The following is a 19723-nucleotide window of genomic DNA, read 5'->3' as shown; positions in this document are numbered from 1 at the left end:
AGTGGTTTAGACTACAGCGCCACCCGCAACTCAACTATAGGGCTACTGCACTTTCAGAAACAGAAGCTGCATCCGTGGGCATGCTCAACAGAAGGCTGATGTGCCGCAGACACACAACTATTACTTTGCCAAGTTGCCACAGGCCAGGCGAATGTTATGAATGCACAGTGCTCATGTACTTTGCATAGCATGAATTCAGACATACATGTTTGGAAATCAGTTGGCCCCAGAAGGAACGTGGTAGATTAAGTGACCCCATACCTGCTGCTCCCTCATTTCCCGATTCCACTATCCTGACCATCTTCCACCAGGCTATCCCCACAAGGGCCTTGTAGGGAATATACTACATTGCCATCCTGTTTCTGCATGATTTCTGCTCATTACCCTTCCATGAGTGCAATTGGGCCCTGCAGTTCTTGCTAAAAGGCAGCTTGTGTTTTAACAGCATTGTAGGTTAATGGGGAGAAAAGGCATTGACCCCAGTTAAACCTGCTGGGTTCCATAAGAGCCTAAGGAGAGCCCTGGTGGAACAAGGGCTCCTCTGGGCATCATCCTGTTCTCACACTAGCCAAGCAGATATTTATGGGAAGCCCACAGGCAGAACCTCAGCGCAACACCGCTTTCCCCCGCTTATGACTCCCAGACTGCCTCTGACAGTACATTCCAGAGGTTACAAACACAGCCATGAGTCAGTCATAAGTTACTACCCTGAGGCTGAGCTCACAGATGCATATTCATTACTGGAGGACTGCAATATCAAGCGATCATTTGTATGCAAGCGAAGATCTCAGCTGAAGCAAACGGGAGCTGCTTCACAGTGCCTGGACCACAGGCGTGGCCAAATTCCTATTCCTTCTCACAGACTGCTTGGGAGCAGAAGGGAGCCTGGATTTCAGGACAGACCACACCTGGAATACTGTGTACAGAGTTCTGGTGGTCTCAGCCCCCCAAAAGAGTATTGTAGAGCTAGAAAACCTGAAAGAAGCAGGGTGGGCGACAACAGTGATCCACCGACCCCACTATGAGGAAAGTATATGATGTTAGGGGCTTTTAACTCAGGGAAAAGGTGAGAAGGGGGGTTGGGGGACACAACACAGGTACATAATAATATCCATTGTGAAAACAGACGGGGAGAAAAACTTCTCCCTCATAATACTAGAATTTGGGGCCATTTGATAAAGCTGCTTGATGTAGTGGTTAAGGATGGTGGACTCGTAATCTGGTGAACCGGGTTCGCTTCCCCGCTCCTCCACATGCAGCTGCTGGGTGACCAGTCACACTTCTTTGAAGTCTCTCAGCCCCACTCACCTCACAGAGTGTTTGTTGTGGGGGAGGAAGGGAAAGGAGAATGTTAGCTGCTTTGAGACTCCTTAGGTAAAGGTAAAGGGACCCCTGACCACTAGGTCCAGTCATGGCTGACTCTGGGGTTGCGGCGCTCATCTCGCTTTATTGGCCGAGGGAGCCGGTGTACAGCTTCCGGGTCATGTGGCCAGCATGACTATGCTGCTTCTGGCAAACCAGAGCAGCGCACGGAAACGCCGTTTACCTTCCCGCCAGAGCGGTACCTATTTATCTACTTGCACTTTGATGTGCTTTCAAACTGCTAGGTTGGCAGGAGCAGGGACCGAGCAACGGAACTCACCCCGTCACGGGGATTCAAACCGCCGACCTTCAGATCGTCAAGTCCTAGGCTCTGTAGTTTAACCCACAGCGCCACCCGCATCCCTTGAGACTCCTTAGGGTAGTGATAAAGTGGGATATCAAATCCAAACTTGTCTTCTTCCTCCTCCTCCTCTTTAATTGGTAAACAAATTTTGTTAAATAAAATAAATGTAAGACGATTCAGGACGGACAAAATAAAGTGCTTCTTCACCTAACACTTAATCCCTTCCCACAAGAGGTAGTGATGGTTATCAATTTGGGTGGTGGTAAAAGAGGATTGGACCAATTGATGAAGAACGAGATTATCAAATGCTGTTTATTAGCCATGACATCCGTGGTCTACCTGTTGGAGTCAGTATGCTCCTGAAGACCCAAGAGGCGAGAGCACTGCTGTTTCAGGTCCTGCTTGCAGGTTTCTGAGAGGCATCCAGTTGGTCACTGTAAGAACAGGATGCTAGACCAGATGGATCTTCAGCCTGACCCAGCAGAGCTCTTCTAATATTCTTAAGACTGGGTGGGGAGCAGAGAGAGGGAAAGGTTGCTGGGAGTGGATTCAGACCTGCAGTAATTTAAAAATGCCAGGCTGTTTGCTAGCTTCAGTTTTCTATTCCCATTTATTAAACTGAGTTTATAGCAGCAAATGGGTGATTACATTTCCTCTCCTTGTTTCCTTGCAGGGATCAAGAATAAGCTGCCATTCTTTCAAATAAAGGATGGAGTAATCTGGTGCTTCTGATTACGCAAGGTTATTTTGCAGACTACAAGTTAGTGTCTGCACACACAGAAACAGACATATCTAAATAGCATTTTGAATTTAGAAGGCTTTTTTCACAATCTCCCCACAGCCAAGGAAAGAGTTATGCTTCTTCCACGGCTGTGGCTCTGCCAGCTTTTTGCTGAACCATGGAAAATGTGCTGATTTCAGAGATTAAAAAGGTAAATTGGGCAAATGCCCTTTCTCTAGGCTTCTTCGCACATTATGTTTGATGCATTTTACCTATGTGTTTAAGATGTTTGTAAGTGTGCACCAATAGATGCAGAAAGTGAAAATGTTAGCAATGCATTCTTGCAAACAGGTGGATCATACAAGAAAGAGGTGTGGAAGCCTCTCATTTTTCCAGTCTTAAATTTAGTTCGCAATTTGAGATTAAACAAAATCCTCATGTAAATTTCTCAGCATTTTAGTGCGGATTTCTCCTAATAAATACATTCTTGCATGTAGTTTTCACTAAGAAACACACTTTTCCCAAGCAATTACTCCTAATCCCACACATTTTTGTACGTCATTTTCATTAACACATTCATTTTTAGGTAAACTTTAACCTAACTGATGCATTTTTGTAAGCATTAGTTTGAGAATTACACTACAGAATTCGGGTAAGTGCAAATTTGAAAGCATGCCTGTGTTTTGGTTCTCATTATTTTGGAAACTGCCAAGGCAATACAGTAGTACCTCGGGTTACATACGCTTCAGGTTACATACGCTTCAGGTTACATATGCTTCAGGTTACAGACTCCGCTAACCCAGAAATAGTGCTTCAGGATGAGAACAGAAATTGTGCTCCAGCGGCGCGGCGGCAGCAGGAGGCCCCTTAGGCTAAAGAGGTTCTTCAGGTTAATAACAGTTTCAGGTTAAGTACGGACCTCCGGAACGAATTAAGTACTTAATCTGAGGTACCACTGTAGATTGGCTTTTAAATGTCAACCAAACCAAATTTCTCCCCCTATAGCCCAGGAGTCACCCAGTGCCAAACAGGAGTGCGCCCCTGTGTAATTTGTGAAACAGCCCTTAGTCGTCTTCTAACCTCCTCCTTTTTCCATTCACTGGCAAGAACTGGCTTTTGCTGTATCAGCTATTTCACAGTACAATCCTCTCTACCTGTCTCCTTAGCAGATGGCAGACTCTCTCCCATCCCAGGTAAAGAAATGTATGATTGCAGCCCTAAGGACATTTATGTAAAGCTCCCTAGAAGGGGGACTCATTGATAGAACTGGATCTTGAGTCAGGCTTGCCTTTGGAGTGAGTGTACATTAACAAAAAAGGTAAAGGACTTCTGGACGATTAACTCCAGTCAAAGGCTGGGGTTCCAGTGCTCATCTCACTTTCAGGCCAAGGGAGCCGGCGTTTGTCCACAGACAGCTTTCCGGGTCATGTAGCCAGCATGACTAAACTGCTTCTGGTGCAATGGAGCGCCATGATGGAAGCCGGAGCACACGGAAACACTGTTTACCTTCCCGCCACAGTAGTACCTATTTATCTACTTGCACTGGCGTGCTTTCAAACTGCTAGGTTGGCAGGAGCTGGGACAGAGCAACGGGAGCTCACTCCTTCGCGGGGATTTGAACCGCTGACCTTCCAATTGGCAAGCCCAAATGGCTCAGTGGTTTAGATCATAGCGCCACCCACGTCCCTACATTAACAATAAACCCACCCCTTGCAATCTGGTATCTCACTCACTGCTCTTCTGCTACTCACAGATCAATCTACAGCCACTATTTGGGAATCTCTGAGTCTCAGCAGCCGGCAATAGCAATAAATGCAAATGTCTGTAATTAAACACACACATACACACACGCACACAAATGCATACATGAAATGGTTTGAAAAACACAGCACCTTTGCTTAGTAGAACACTGCTCTAAGTTAAGGAGACTGTTAGTGGCAACTCCGGCTTCCTGAAATTACAGCAATAATAATTTGTAAAGGTATTAAAGGTTTGGCAAAGCTAGTGTTTGTTACATGACATCACCCACCAGGACAAAACAGATCGGAAACCTGGCTAGCCTAACTTCCAACCTTTGTAAACAAAGTAGGCTTTGACAAGACAGATTGCACAGATGGGTTCACGCAACATAATGGTTATAGGGAAGAGGATGTTTTGGTGGTATGAAGATGTGCCCAATTCAATTTCTCTTCGGATTGCCTGGGTGGAGAGATTTTCCCTTGTGCTCAGGGTTTGAATGACCACTGTTTGGGTTCAGGAAAGAATTGTCTCCAGATGAAGCCCAGGCTGGGCAGGTAGTGATCCCAGCCTTACATTCAGAAAACACCAAACCATGGTTAGCGGTGATGTCTGAATTAATAGTTTGCAATCAGTCGGCAAACAGGATCAGAAGCCAAGATTTGACAGATCTGCAAACCATAGTTTGAGCCAAATATGTTTGTGTGATGCCTGAATACTTAGTTGTAACACTCCCTTCCAGAGGCAACCACACCATAAGAACTATGAGTGTTGAGCGGATGGAATGTAGTTTGCTGACAGATGGAAAATGAAAGCGGACTAGCTCCTCTGAACCGTGGTTTGTCTGTATGTTTGGAAGCTCATACCATACTTTGGCCTCTAAACTATGGTTAGTGCAAACCACGTTGTGCTGTCCGCATTGAGCCTTTGTGTGGCTTAGCACAAACTCCTTTGTTCAGTAACCTCTTCTCTACTCACTGTTTTTTGGCACATTGTAGACTGGATTTCAAAGGCCGATCTGTTTGGTGAGTGGGGGGTTGCTGGTGGAGAGATGGTCCCATCTGGATGCGAGAGGCTGCTTTAAAAGCGACCTCTTGGTCCCTTTTATGATCCACACAGAGCTCCGCTCAGGAAGGTAGCTGAGTGGTTTGTATGGGAACAGACCAGATCCTGCTGCACTACGAGGCAAGATGAACTGGTAGGTTCCAGGAGCGAGAAATGGACAGTTCTGATCCACGAGAAACAATTCACCAGGTATCTCCCATTCATTTCAGTGGGGAGACCTTCCTAGTGGACTGTGCCCTTGTGAATTTAATGGAGACAGGAGGTTGCCATTGGGCTTTCCCATCCTAGGCCCGTCTTGGGCAGGGCCCAGGACCAGAGGCTCAGAACCACCTTAATTCAAGATTGCTAGGGTGGAAGGAAAGAGTGTGAGAGTGGCATTGCAGAGACTGGTCCTTACTTATGCTGAAAGAATTCAGCAGGACTGAGAAAACGCCACACTCATTTGTGAGCCCTGGCCTTGTATCCAGCATCTTATAACTGATTTATTATTTTTTAAGTCAACGGAAGACTTCTAGTGGTTTCAGATGATCCACATGAATGCCTATTTGGCCTGCATGGTGTGCATTTTGGCTTTACATAATTGATTAAAAAGAAGAAGTATGTTTTTATGAAAAATCAGGCTGAATCATTTTTTTTTAAAAAAAAAAAGGTTTGTGGGGAGGGGGAGTTGATAATGGAACACGAGCAGCTTCATTCTAAAGACTTTCCAGTGTCTTCCCTTAAGACCAGTGAATTCTCTGAGATGGGTGATAGAACAGCTCTCTTTGACGTCTAGCTTGTTCACCTCCTGGCAAGACTAGTGACGTTCTCCTTCCACACGCTTCTTGCGAACTAGAGAGAGGGGGAGAGAGAGCACAGCTTGCTAAGTGTCACGAGGCACTTTACTAATTTTGCAACTTGGAGGGGGGGAAAGTCAATTAACTGTGTTGTGTTTATGTATTAGAGGTGCCCTTCTTCCAAGGAGCTCAATGCAAGTTATGTGAGGTTTGTGTGACACTTATTAGAAAGAAGGCTTGAAGCTCAGTGGCGGAGCAACTGCTTTGCATGCAAAAGTTCAAAGATTCCAGATTCAATCCCTGGCATCTCCAGTAATTCTCCAGTAATTAGAGGCTTCTAATTCTCAGCTCATTTTTTTAAATCGCTGCATCGCACCATCCAAAACCAAGGCAATCATCCCGTCTCCACCATTACAAGGAACTCTGCCTGGCTTTACTTCTGATGAGCAAATGCCCTCTGAAGGTTGGAGAGAGGAGCTTCTGACAGCTACAGTCACCCACATCTAGGCTATGAACATAGGCATTAGAACCCATTTCCATTGCTATTGACTATACAGCTGGGGTAGAGAACCTGTGGCTCTTTGGGTGCTGCTCGACTCCAGTTCCAATCAGTCCCAGCCAATGTGGCCAGCAGGCATGGATGATGGGAGTTGTAATCCAACAATATCTGGAAAAGCCACATTTTCCCCATCCCTACTGTACAGGTATACAAGCATCATTCTGCTTCAGCCCAAAGGAGGCAGGAAAGTGCCTTTATCTAATGGCATTTCTCTGGTCTGACATTCGGATACAGGATAAGAGGTTCCCCAGCACGACTGCCCAAAGTCCTAACTCTGAAAAAGTGCTGCTGTAAAAAAAATGTTTGGTACCGTTCTCAGACTAGTGAGGAAATGTTACCAGGGGAACTTAAGGCTGGGAAATGTTACCTTGGCAACTGAAGAAGGTCCCAGAGGTCTTGCTAGGACCAGCAGGTCTTACCTAGGTCGTTATTTTTAGTGATGGCTGCTGCGACCCTGGTTCTTGGGCCTTGCTTTGTAAACTGGTACCCAAATTTGAGGATCTGTGAATTCTCCTCCAACATCTGAGCAATCTCCATCTCTACCGCTGTGCCGAGCTGTTGTCTCTGGGAAAGGAGGTGGAAAAGTTTACTTCCTTAGCACAAAGAAGCAGACACACAGATTTCCTCCAATGCTTTATATAGCACATCAACATACATGGTACTTTACAGGAAAAAGCAAGTGGCTGGCTTCAAAGGGCTTCCAGTCAAAGGTTAGACACATGGGGTAGGCATGGAGACCAAACAGAGAGAGGAGGGAGGAACAAGGATAACCAGGGACGGATCTGTGCAAATCTTAAGTGTGTGAATGTGTGTGTTGGGTGGGTGGGCGAGTTTAGGTGACCCCCTTATAGAACATCTGAAGGCGGATGCAGAGCTATGTCGGCAAGCCATGCCCCCAACATACACAGTGACCATTCCTTCCCACAGTCCACAAGTATGGCCAGGGCAGAAAGGAATGCTCTGTCTGCATATGGGTTGTGTGCCCATAGATCCCCTTCACATACCAACTGAACAGATGGTTGGGGTAGGGGCATGGTCCCTGTGCCCAAGGGCAAGGCTAGCCTCTGCAGTAGTGGTGGGCAACATCCGGCTCCCAAGGTGGTCAATATCCCCAAGGCCTCCCCATTTGAGTTCACAAGGCTGCTTCCCCATATGTCAGGGACTATGCTGAGGAGGAATGGTGCGAGCCACCCTCTCCTCCTGATCCCAAATCTTCCCAGGAACAGGAGGACAGAGTAGAGTTGGAATAGTGGCTTGCAGAGGGGCATAGTTCAGAAGGCAGAAGCTGGGAAATACTGGAGGGGGAACAACTAGAAGAAGGAAAAACACTGGGAGAGAGAGGGTTAACAGATTCACAGTCATTGGACAGCATTTCTCCACTCTTCCCAAGGTCGAGAAGAGCTCAAAAAGTCTCAGAACAGAAAGTGCAGACGGTACAAACTCAAATTACAAGACGTAGGAGTGACATAGATTAACAAGGACAGAGGGGGGAGTGAGCCTTAATTAGGAGCACCGCCATTCTAGGGAGACGTGTTCTTTTCTCTCTCACTGTGATTATGAAAGAATCTAACTGGTAAGACATTCCTTTCGTTTGATCTTCTACTGCCACGGAGGAGGGAGCTGATTCCCCGAAGTCTGACACCATATGACATCAGCTGTGGGGCAAGTGAAGACGCAGCTTGCAAAAACCCTGCGCCGATCACAGCGGCGCTTCCAAAGGCACATGGCTTCGCCCGTGCCATCAGGTGTGGGCAAGCACACCAGCTTGCCCCCGCAATTGAGGGGGGCTGGGCAACGCGCACACATGTGCTGGCATCATGCACATATGCCACAGGGTGTGCTGATGTCACTCGCGCATGCCACGAGGCGTGCCGACGTGTTGTGTGCACACTGCAGGTCTTGTGCGCATGACGCAAGCATGCCCCGTGGCACGCATGCACGGCCACCATGGAATTTTGAGGGGGCCCAGACCCCTCCTTAGAAATTTTGGGGGATGCCCTCAGCCCCCTCTAGTTGGCGCCCCTGGGTATGGGGCAGGTGACAACTCTGCAGGTCGCCTTTGATCTTCCATATGGTGTAATCATCGCTGACCATCAGTCATGCTGCTGATGGGGACTAGGAGTCCAAAAACAGCCGGAGGGCCACAGTTTCCCCATCCTTGTACTAAGGAAAATCAAAAGCTTTGCCCTCCCACTGCTGAACACAGCACCTGGGACACTGCCTCCCAGCTAATTTTCATGATCAAGCTGCAACTTTCAGATTCCAGCGAACTCTTAAGTTCCAGTCTGCTGCCGTTTCCTTACCTGATTATCAATTTTTATCTCCGTCAATGTTTCATTCCCTTTCAGGGCCTCAACCAAGGCAAGGATGCCTGTCCCTGTGATGAAATTGGATTCTATATTTAGACTTTTCAGCGTCTTGTTCACTTTTAATGTATCTGCAAAAGCCTGAAGGGAGGAAAAGAGTGGTGTGAGTTCAGATCTCGGGATTCTCCACAAAGCGCTGTAACCTGCCCTGGGACCAGCTGATATGGAGTGGGTAGTAATAGGAACTGTGGGAATGTTCAGGGTGGCAGGAGAGAATATATTGTTCATTAATATCCTTCATAACTTGCACTAGCAAGTTTCTTTACTTAGCAGAGTTTACATTCCCCTTTTACATGCAAAGCAGGCAATCTTATTCAAAGTCAATAAAATAAGTTTACTTACATCAGTTCACAGTTGGATCCCTGAAGGCAGGCTTAGTTACAAATATGTATATGTGGATCTACCCCATATGGGGGAATAATTCTACTGCCTCTGCTAGCTGAGAGCTAGCAGAGCAGTCCTAGCTAAAAGCTGGTCAAACAAAGGAGTCCAAAAAGAGGGAGGTGTGCTGCGTGACTCGTTCTTTTATTACCTGGACAGGTTAGGTCACGCCCACCTTCTATCACATGCGAAAGGAAGGATGTTCCAGCCAGGAGGAACAGGAAGTTTCGACTGGCTGGACCAAACATTCCCTCGCATGTCTTCTCTAGCATTTCAAGGAATGTTGTACTTGACTGCCTCTTATGGGTTACATCTCACAGGAAGAACAACAATGCCTACATGTAATGGCCCCAGGAAAATATAGGCTCCTATCATTGGATATGTATGTAAGAATTTCCCAAGACTAACAATGTGCCTTTTCCAGGTCCTGATTGTGGAAGTTTTTTTTTTTTAAAAAAAGATATTTATTAAAATGTTCAATTTTTTATGCAAACAAAAAACAAACAAAAAAATTAAAAAGACATATCGTTCATAATACTTAATTTTCAATAACATATTTCTCTGACCTCCTCATACCTTCCTTTCTTGTATTCCAATTCAAATTATTTGTTCAGCAAATCCTTAACTCCAAGCATTACAGCTTATAAAAACACCTTATTTTCTGTCCAACATCTTAAGTTATTATAACCTTAAATTTTTACTTATAAAGAACCATTTTTTCGTATTCCTTTATACCATTACAGCTAGAAACCACTCAATTTCAATCCAGCATCATTCAACATTCCTTAATTTTACAATATTTCTGTAAGTAGTCCTTAAATTTTTTCCAATCTTCTTCTGCCGACTCTTCTCCCTGGTCACGGATTCTGCCAGTCATTTCTGCCAATCCCATACAGTCAATCAGTTTCATCTGCCCTTCTTCCAGAGTGGGTAAATCTTGCGTCTTCCAATACTTTGCGATGAGTATTCTTGCTGCTGTTGTGGCATACATAAAAAACATTCTATCCTTCTTTGACACCAATTGGCCGACCATTTAGATTCTTTATTGTCATTACACACGTGCAACATTGCACAAGTGCAACGAAATTGGATGCCATCCCTTAAAAACAACAAAAGCAAAACAACAACAACAACCAACAAACCACATTCCAGCCACACCCACACCCATCAATCTCCCAGGTCACACTATCGAGTTACAGCATTCAAAAGGGCCACAGCTCTCGGGTAAAAACTGTTTTTCAGTCTATTTGTCCTTGACTTGATGTTTCTATATCTCCTGCCAGAAGGCAGTAGTGCAAACAGACTGTATCCCGGGTGAGATGAATCCTGCAGGATGTTGTTTGCTTTCCTAAGACAACGGGAACCGTACAATTCTTCCAAAGATGGGAGAGGTTGACCAATAATCCTTTGTGCTGTGGTTATGACCTTCTGGAGCACCTTCCTCTCCCTAGCTGTACAACTGGAGAACCAAGCACAAATACAGTATGTAAGAATGCTCTCTATGGAGCCTCGGTAGAAGGACACCAGCAGTCTCTCACTCAGATTGTTCTTCTTTAAAAGTCTGAGGAAATAAATTCTCTGCTGGGCCTTCTTCACCAGAGCAGTGGTATTTGCGCTCCAAGTCATGCCCTGATCGATAGTTACTCCCAAAAACCTGAATTCCGCCACCCTCTCCACCCGTTCCCCATTGATATACAAGGGCTGAATGTCCGCCTTTTTTTTCCTGTAATCCACCACTAATTCCTTGGTCTTAGCCGTATTAAGAGCCAGATTGTTCTCTCCACACCAAACACAGAGCCGCTCCACCTCGTCCCGATAGGCGGACTCATCCCCTCCTGAAATGAGCCCTACCACCGTAGTGTCATCAGCAAACTTGATGATTTTGTTGCTGGAATAGGTGGCTGTACAGTCATACGTATAGAGAGCATAGAGCAGGGGACTCAACACACAACCCTGTGGTGAGCCGGTGTTAAGGCTAAGGGCTGTGGACATATGTGACCCTACTCTAACCCTCTGAGAACGTTCTGACAAAAAATCCAAAACCCAGAGACAGGTGGAGTTGGAGAGTCCAATCGCCTCTAGCTTGGACACCAGTCTATGGGGGAGGATAGTGTTAAAAGCTGAGCTAAAGTCCACAAACAGCAGCCTCACATAACTCCCCGGCTGCTCCAGATGGGACAGAGCAGCATGGAGAGTAGTGGTGATAGCGTCCTCTGTGGATCTATTTGCCCTGTATGCAAACTGGTAGTTGTCAAAAGTTGATGGAAGACAGGAAATAATATGACGGCGCATCAGTTTCTCAAAACACTTCATGATGATTGGAGTCAGTGCAACTGGTCTGTAGTCGTTCAAACTACTGATTGTGGATTTTTTAGGCAGAGGGACAATAGTTGACGACTTCAGGCAGGGTGGGACAATAGACTGGTGTAAGGACTTGTTGAAGATCTTAGTAAAGACCCTCGCCAGCTGATCCGCACAGCCCTTCAACACCTTTCCAGTGATGCCATCAGGTCCAGCCGCCTTCCTCGGATTCACCATCCTCAATACCTTTTTCCCATGCCCAGGAGAAAGGCCTCTGGTTTCTTCAAGAAGGTATATTTAAATAACTTTTTCAACTCATTATATATCATTTCCCAGAAAGCCTTAATCCTAGGGCATGTCCACCAAAGGTGAAAGAATGTACCTTCATTTTCTTTACATTTCCAACATTTATTATCGGGCAAATGATAGATTTTTGCAAGCTTGACTGGGGTGTTGTACCACCTATACATCATTTTCATAATATTCTCTCTTAAGGCATTGCATGCCGTAAATTTCATCCCAGTGGTCCACAACTGTTCCCAGTCAGCAAACATAATATTATGTCCAACGTCTTGTGCCCATTTAATCATTGATTGTGGAAGTTTTGATACTGATGTTAATGACGTGAAGTTGCAACACCTGACATCAATTTGGCACAAGCTGCATTGCCTACAGATGTATTTCTACACCCAATTCAAACTGCCGGTGTTAAACTTTAAAGGCCTAAATGGTTCAGAATCCATTAGCTAAAGGACCACAGTCACCCTTGTGATTCTGCCTGGGTGTTAAGCTCAGCTTTGCTCGAGGGCCAACATTTAAGCTTCCACCCAGAAAGTTCAATTAGGATAGTGGGCACAAGACACAGGAACTCCCTCCCCTCAGATGCCAAGGAGATAAGGAACTACAAAACCTTTAGAAGACATCTGAAGGCAGTCCTGTTCAGGGAATTTTTTAATGTTTAATGTCATATTGTGTTTTGATTTGTTGGAAACCGCCTACAGTGGCTCAGGTAACCCAGTCAGAAGGGTAGCTTCTCCCTCCTCCTCCTCCTCCTCCTTCCTCTTCTTCTTCGCCTCCACAGTTCTAGAACTCTCTTTCCATTGAACTATGCATGGTCCAATGTGGGACGCGGGTGGCGCTGTGGGTTAAACCACAGAGCCTAGGACTTGCCGATCAGAAGGTCGGCGGTTGAAATCCCCACAACGGGGTGAGCTCCCGTTGCTTGGTCCCTGCTCCTGCCAACCTAGCAGTTCGAAAGCACGTCAAAGTGCAAGTAGATAAACAGGTACCGCTCCAGCGGGAAGGTAAACGGCTTTTCCGTGCACTGCTCTGGTTCGCCAGAAGCGGCTTAGTCATGCTGGCCACATGACCCGGAAGCTGTACGCTGGCTCCCTCGGCCAATAAAGCGAGATGAGCGCCGCAACCGCAGAGTTGGTCACAACTGGGCCTAATGGTCAGGGGTCCCTTTACCTTTACCTTTCTGCATGGTCCAAACCAGGCATAGGCAAACTCAGCCCTCCTGATGCTTTGGGACTACAACTCCCATCATCCCTAGCTAACAGGACCAGTGGTCAGGGATGATGGGAATTGTAGTCTCAAAACATCTGGAGGGCCGAGTTTGCCTATGCCTTGTCCAAACATACTACCAAACCATGGTCTGTTAAAGGCAAAGGCCTGTTTAGTGCCATGACTTGTTTGGCCCTCAGTAAAAGAAATTGTGGGATGAGGTTTTGTCCAATCGACACCCACAGGTTATGTGAAACATCCTTCAAAGGGTGGCCACGCAGGAAAGTGTTCTTGCAACGCTTAGCTCCAGTATGTCTCTTCAGCTCTACAATCCGGGGACCCAACTGAGAAGCCTCAGCTGTGATCCACCCGTCCCCTCCCCTGCTGATTCAAAGAAGAAGAACTCACAAGATGTGAAGCAGTGGCCACAGTCTCAGCGGAAGGAGGATTTAGCATGCTGGAGCCTGGCCAGTATAAACAGCAGAATATTCTCATTTCTGCGATTGGTTCTGAGAAGCAAGGCATGCTGGGATGAAGAGGAAGGAAGGATGCTCTGTGTGTTTGTGTGGGCACGTACAGCAGTACCTCGGGTTAAGAACTTAATTCGTTCTGGAGGTCCGTTCTTAACCTGAAACTGTACTTACTGAAACTGTACCTGAAACTGAGATACTACTTTAGCTAATGGGGCCTCCTGCTGCCGCCGTGCCACCAGAGCACGATTTCTGTTCTCATCCTGAAGCAAAGTTCTTAACCTGAGGTACTATTTCTGGGTTAGCGGAGTCTGTAACCTGAAGCGCCTGTAACCCGAGGTACCACTGTACTTGCTCGCTTCCTCCATCTAAGGATGCTGGTGAGACAGCAATGCAGCTTACAAATCAGAGATGTTAGAGCTCTAAAATGGGACCTAATTTAATTTCTGGATAAAATGTGCTTGGATTGTTGTAACTCAGGAGTCACCAACAGGATGCCTCTGAGGTTCTTCCCAGGTGCCCATGAAGCCACTGAGTGACTCCCTTGGCCATTAAGTAGTGTGGGAGGTTACTTTTTTCCTAAAACAGTTTGCGGCCCCATAACCAGTATGCTGAATTGCCATTTTATTTCTTCTTCTGGGACCCTGGTGCATTTTAACAGCAGCACAGCTGTGAGGTCTTTTGTATCAAAGGCAGAGGTGAGGAGAGCTATGCCTGATTAGTTTCTGCTTGCTCAGCAGCTAAACACAAAATCTAGTTTTCCTATGTTCCCAAATCCGGCAGTGAAGGAGAGAGAGTGAACTCTCAAACAGGGCAGAGGAAAGCCGTGGAGAGAACTTTCGCTGACAAAATCTCAAAAGCACCACGACCCCAGAGCTGGTTTTGAGTTTGCACTCCCACAGACAAAGCTTCTCGGCCTTTGGAACACTGCACCGTGATTCAGCCAAAAGTGAAGAGCTTTTTCTTTGTCTCCCAAGAATAGTTTTCTCAAACTTACGATTGCAACAGGGTCGTTGCTCCGAGTAGCAGCCAGGCTGAATTTCATCACGTGGGTGTTGGTTTCCAAAGCTTTTGCAAAGTCTTTCAAAGTTGGAATGGGGATATTCTGTATTAATCGAGAAAATACAATATTTAAAAACGAATATCTATTGAATTCGAATCTTTACAGGAACTGGATAGAAAGAGGGGAAGTCAACCCTAACATACAAGCTCGAATGAACAGACTGTGTACATGGATAAAGATATGAAGAAGGAAGGCCTGACCGGGGGCGGGGAGGGCTAGAGTGGGGGGGGGGAGGTAAACTGGATGGTATTTTGAATTGATTTTGTTATGTAAGCCTTTTTTTCAGAAACCATATATATTAATGTTACGTAGTTAGGCATTGTAGTATGAATGAATTTTGTTCTGTATTCTTTGTTTTATAGAATATATATAATAATGTTATGTTACTAGGCAAATATAATAAAACAGAAAGAAGAAAAAAAGAATTCGAATCCAAATCATAGAGTTGGAAGGGGCAACAAGGGTCATTCCCTGGAAATATAATGGAGAAGCAATATCTGTTGGGATGGTAATGTTGTGAGCCTCTCCATCCTATCCTCTATTGTATATGTGTGTAAATAAAACCATTTATCCTAAAGATGCCACAGTCTCTGCTGACTTTTATTCCAAGGTAACCAAACCCTGGGTGAAGCAGAGGCACACCTAAAGTCTCTCACCACTCAGAGATTGGGGTAGTGTCGTAACAATACCTTATAAAACAAATTTAAGACCATTTAGGAATAATTTGCAAATAAAAAAAATGGCACAATGGGGCAATCAGATGAGCAGCAATGCTATCCCTACCTTTATGTTGTTCAGATTGACTTCCAGGAGCGTGGGATCATTTGCCTTTATCCTTTGCAAAGAGGCTTCAACATTTGTTGGGTTAGGCGGTTCCTCGAAAACTGGCTTGACCTTCTCACCTTTGACTACATCTGAAAAGAACATAAACCACTTATGCATTGGGACGGCATCTCCACCCCCATCGTCCAGCCTGGACACTGAGGTCCAACGCTGAGGGCCTTCTGTCGGTTCCCTCCCTGCGAGAAGTGAGGCTACAGGGAACCAGGCAGAGGGCCTTCTTGGTGGTGGCGCCCACCTTGTGGAACGCCCTCCCATCAGATGTCAAGGAAATGAACAACTATCTGACTTTTAGAAGACATCTGAAGGCAGCCCTGTTTAGGGAGGTTTTTAATGTTTGATGTTTTATTGTGCTTTTAATTCTGTTGGGAGCCAGATTTTTTTAAAATTATTATTATTATTATTATTATTATTAAAAACACAGAGAAATTTAGGGAAGTTTGTAATGTTTGATATTTTGTCGTGTTTTTAATATTCTGTTGGGAGCCGCCCAGAGTGGCTGGGAAACCCAGCCGAATAGGCTGGGCATAAATAAACTATTCTTATTCTTATTCTTGTTCAGTTGCTGGGAATTGTAACTCTGTGAGAGGTAAACTTCAGTGCCTGGGATTCTCTGAGGGGAAGAAGGAGGGTCAGACGCTTGGCAGCTGCCTGAGGTTGTCCAGTGGTGCCCTGGGCCTGGCAGAGAGAGTGTTCCTGGAGCCCAGAGCCCATTGGCTCCCGTCCTTGGCCAGGCTCTGACCTCACAACCAGCTGCGGAATCCTGGGGAATGTTTTGTTTCCTAGGAGACCAGGTGAGTTGCTTGAAAGGATCCCTGGCTAAGCTGAAAGCCCAGTCAGTTGGAGCAGTTAGCAGCCATTCAGATCCCTTCTTCTCTTCTTGTCTTGAAAGCTGTGCAGATTGACTGACTTTTTGGACATCTTCGGTTTTCTATGCCTATGGAACAATGTGCTGCTGGTTGCGCAGAAGGTAAAGTCATGGGAAAGAGGGGAGACATCCTGAAGATTTGTGTCCCCACCGCATGCCCAGTTTTTAAAGATGCTTCTTGGACCTTGGTTATTTGACCTTTCTAAATCCCATACTGGATGTTACGTGAGCCAGCAATTTTCCCAGGGAGTTTTCTGATGAGTTTTCTGAGTTTCCCTTTTTTGTCACCATCCAAATTGCAGCAGAATTACCACCCCACCCCAAATATTCAGGAGAATGCTCCCCCACCCCCAATTTCACCACCCACAAATAGGATGGGGAATTCTGGGGGATCATTTTTCACACAAGTTCCAGACTTGTTGCTGTTTTCGGGTGGGATTCTGTCAAGGGCTGAGGGCCTCCTGGCAGTTCCTTTACTGTGAGAAGCGAAGTTACAGGGAACCAGGCAGAGGGCCTTCTCGGTGGTGGCACCCGCCCTGTGGAACGCCCTCCGATCAGGTGTCAAGGAAATAAACAACGATCTGACTTTTAGAAGACATCTAAGGCAACCTTGTTTAGGGAAGTTTTAATGTTTGATGTCTTATCATGTTTTTAATATTCTGGCGTGCTCTGGTCCATGGGGTCACGAAGAGTCGGACATGACTAAACGACTAAACAACAAAATATTCTGTTGGGAGCCGCTCAGAGTGGCTGGGAAACCCAGCCAGATGGGCAGGGTATAAATAATAAACTGTTGTTGTGGTGACAGTCATTATTCAGATAGTCATTCAGACAGTTTCATCACAATAACAACCACCCTGAGACCTGCGGGTATAGGGCAGAATATAAATTTAATAAATAACAACCACAACAACCATATTCTGTCATTTAAGATGACCCAACACTAGCGAATCTCATTAGGAAAGATATCATCCTAGAAAGAGAGAAATGAGGGGTATCCCTGTTGTTCTACAGAATTATGCTGGTCTGAACTAACTTATGGACATTCTCTGCATGCTCCATCTGTGAATTGGTGCTCATGAAATTGCCACATCTGCACATCCTACAAGATAAGAGCTGCTCACTTTGCCAACCCATTATTTGTCAAGTCTTGAGGAGCCTTGCTTGCACAACCATTCTCAATGCTGGCAGCCCTGAGCTATATAAAGCAGCACTGATCATTCCTGCAAGTGCTTTTTTAAAAAGAAAACAAAACAAAAACCCCACAGCTTTTAATGCTAATCTGCAATTGTAATTCTTAAATATTAGACTGAGATAAATAGCAGGCTTAGACCACCCAAGCAGCTACTGTATGGAAAGCTATACTTCTAGCAACCAGCGATCTTCAAGCCAAATACAAATTAAAGAGAAATTTGAGACAGGGAGCTGCCTTAGACTGTTCCAGCAACCACGCAAGTTCTGCAGCACTTTAAAGAGTTGGGATGGGTGAATTTGCCAGCTTCAGCTCCTCATGAAAACCCATTGGCAATTCAAAATTTCTCCTATTATATGCACATTTTTATGCAATTTCCCCCTACAATTTTCCCCAATATAACACAGTTCTGCATGTTATTTTCCACAAACCTATGCAATTATATGCACTCTTGACCCTTTGAAAATGCATTTTTGTATACATTTCTCAGCTTGAGGACTGCATTGCAAAATTAAGAGAAGTGTGTATTGTCTTGGAAGCTGCAACTTAGGTTAGCTTTGCCTTAAATGTGAACTGTATTGAATTTCTGCCCCATCCCAACTGAAGAGTAACATGTGTATTGTGCGATAAGCTTTTGTGGAACAGATCCTGTTTCTGCAGTTGTATGAAATGCTACCCTGCCTGGGAGCTTTTATTGACTGGTTTGTTTTATTTCTTTTCTTTTAATCCTGCCCTTCCACCCAGGAGCTCAGTGGGGTGTACAAGGTTCCATCTAATCCTTGCTAGGGCTGGGCGATATCAGCTTTTCAACATCGTGGTATATCAACAAACATCGTGGTCTGGCAATATACAGTGGATGCTTGGGTTGCGAACGTGATCAATGCGGGAGGCACGTTCGCAACCCGCAGCGTTCGCAACCCCCAGTGCCGCATCTGCGCACGCGCGGGTTGCGACTCGGTGCTTCTGTGCATGCGCAAAGCGCGATTTAGCACTTCTGCGCGTGCACAGCTACCGAAACCTGGAAGTAACCCGTCCAGTACTTCCAGGTTTTGGCAGGTTCGTAACCCAAAAAAACGCAACCTGAAGCATCTGTAACCTGAAGTATGACTGTACCCCGGTGTTGAAAAAACAAGCTGCGTTGGCCTCAGCCTGAGAGGGGCTGGGTGAAATTGCTGCAGCTCTCACTGTGGGGGCAGAGGCAGTTTCTTTCTTCTTCTTTTTTAAATGATATTTATTAAGATTTTTCCATTATAATACATCAAAAAAAAAAAGAAACAAAAAATTTTAAAAACACATAAAATTCAAAGTCCTTATTTTCAATGACATATTTCCCTGACTTCCCCATACCTCCCCCTCTTGTATTCCAATTCAAATTGTTGGTTCAACAAGTTCTTGTCCCCAATTTTTAACCTTTTTATATTTAATTCATAAAAAAACCAATTTTAACTTATAAACACCAATATTTAATCAACAGTTCAACAAGTTCTTGTCCCTAATTTTTAACCTTTTTATGTTTTATATTTTATATTTAGTTCATTTTGAAAAACCAATTTTGCCTTATAGACATCAATAATTATACATCCGTGCTTATTCTTAAAGCCTTTTTCTAAAGTCGACCTAAATTCCCTTCCACGATTTCCTCAATTCTCATACAAATAACAAAACAAAATAAAAGCAAAACAAATTATAATTATACACCCTTTGGATTCCCAAACTCCACCCCCCCCTTTCCCTTTCCCGGTTTCACCCCAGCGCCTAGTGGGCTGGGAAAAGGCAGCTTGTTTGTAAGTCTGGTGTCAGGGACTGGACTGAGATAGAAAGGTGGGACCGCCCCCCTCCTCCTGATCCTTCCTGAGAAGAGGAGGACAGTATAGATTTAGAACGGTGGTTTGCAGAAGGTCATAGTTCAGAGGCTGCAGAGGGGAGAAGCTGGGAAATATTGGGAAAGGAGCAGCAGCAAGAAGCAGCACTGGGGCAGTGCCAGATTTATGTATAAGCTAAACAAGCTATAGCTTAGGGCCCCACTCTCTTGGGGGCCCCCAAAAAATTTAAAGGGGAAAAAACTGGATGTACATTTCCAACATACAGTGGTACCTAGGGTTACATAGGCTTTAGGTTACAGACGCTTCAGGTTACAGACTCCGCTAACCCAGAAATAGTACCTCAGGTTAAGAACTTTGCTTCAGGATGAGAACAGAAATCATGCTCCGGC

At 45.3% G+C, this 19723-nt stretch overlaps 2 protein-coding genes across 3 annotated transcripts in view; one reads left to right on the top strand and one right to left on the bottom strand.

Moving 5' to 3' along the window:
* The window catches only part of DMXL2 (Dmx like 2), a 530204-nt gene that overhangs the window by 489044 nt on the left and 21437 nt on the right, over positions 1 to 19723 (top strand). The window lies entirely within an intron of this gene.
* Positions 5831 to 19723, bottom strand: part of LOC128402016 (tropomodulin-2) — a 50491-nt gene continuing 36598 nt past the window's right edge. Inside the window, exons 6-10 of one of the 2 annotated variants that reach the window (XM_053365751.1) lie at positions 15395 to 15525; positions 14546 to 14653; positions 8828 to 8971; positions 6944 to 7088; positions 5831 to 6020 (exon numbers count right to left, since the gene is read on the bottom strand). In XM_053365751.1, coding sequence (XP_053221726.1) covers positions 5986 to 6020; positions 6944 to 7088; positions 8828 to 8971; positions 14546 to 14653; positions 15395 to 15525 — 563 coding nt within the window. In that variant the 3' untranslated portion in view covers positions 5831 to 5985. The remainder of the gene's footprint in view (positions 6021 to 6943; positions 7089 to 8827; positions 8972 to 14545; positions 14654 to 15394; positions 15526 to 19723) is intronic. The other variant, XM_053365752.1, reaches the window with a different exon arrangement.

The sequence above is a fragment of the Podarcis raffonei genome, chromosome 14, assembly GCF_027172205.1.
Source record: "Podarcis raffonei isolate rPodRaf1 chromosome 14, rPodRaf1.pri, whole genome shotgun sequence".
NCBI lineage: Eukaryota > Metazoa > Chordata > Lepidosauria > Squamata > Lacertidae > Podarcis > Podarcis raffonei.
Note: the sequence above shows the minus strand (reverse complement) of the source record. Positions and strands in the feature narration are given on the sequence as shown.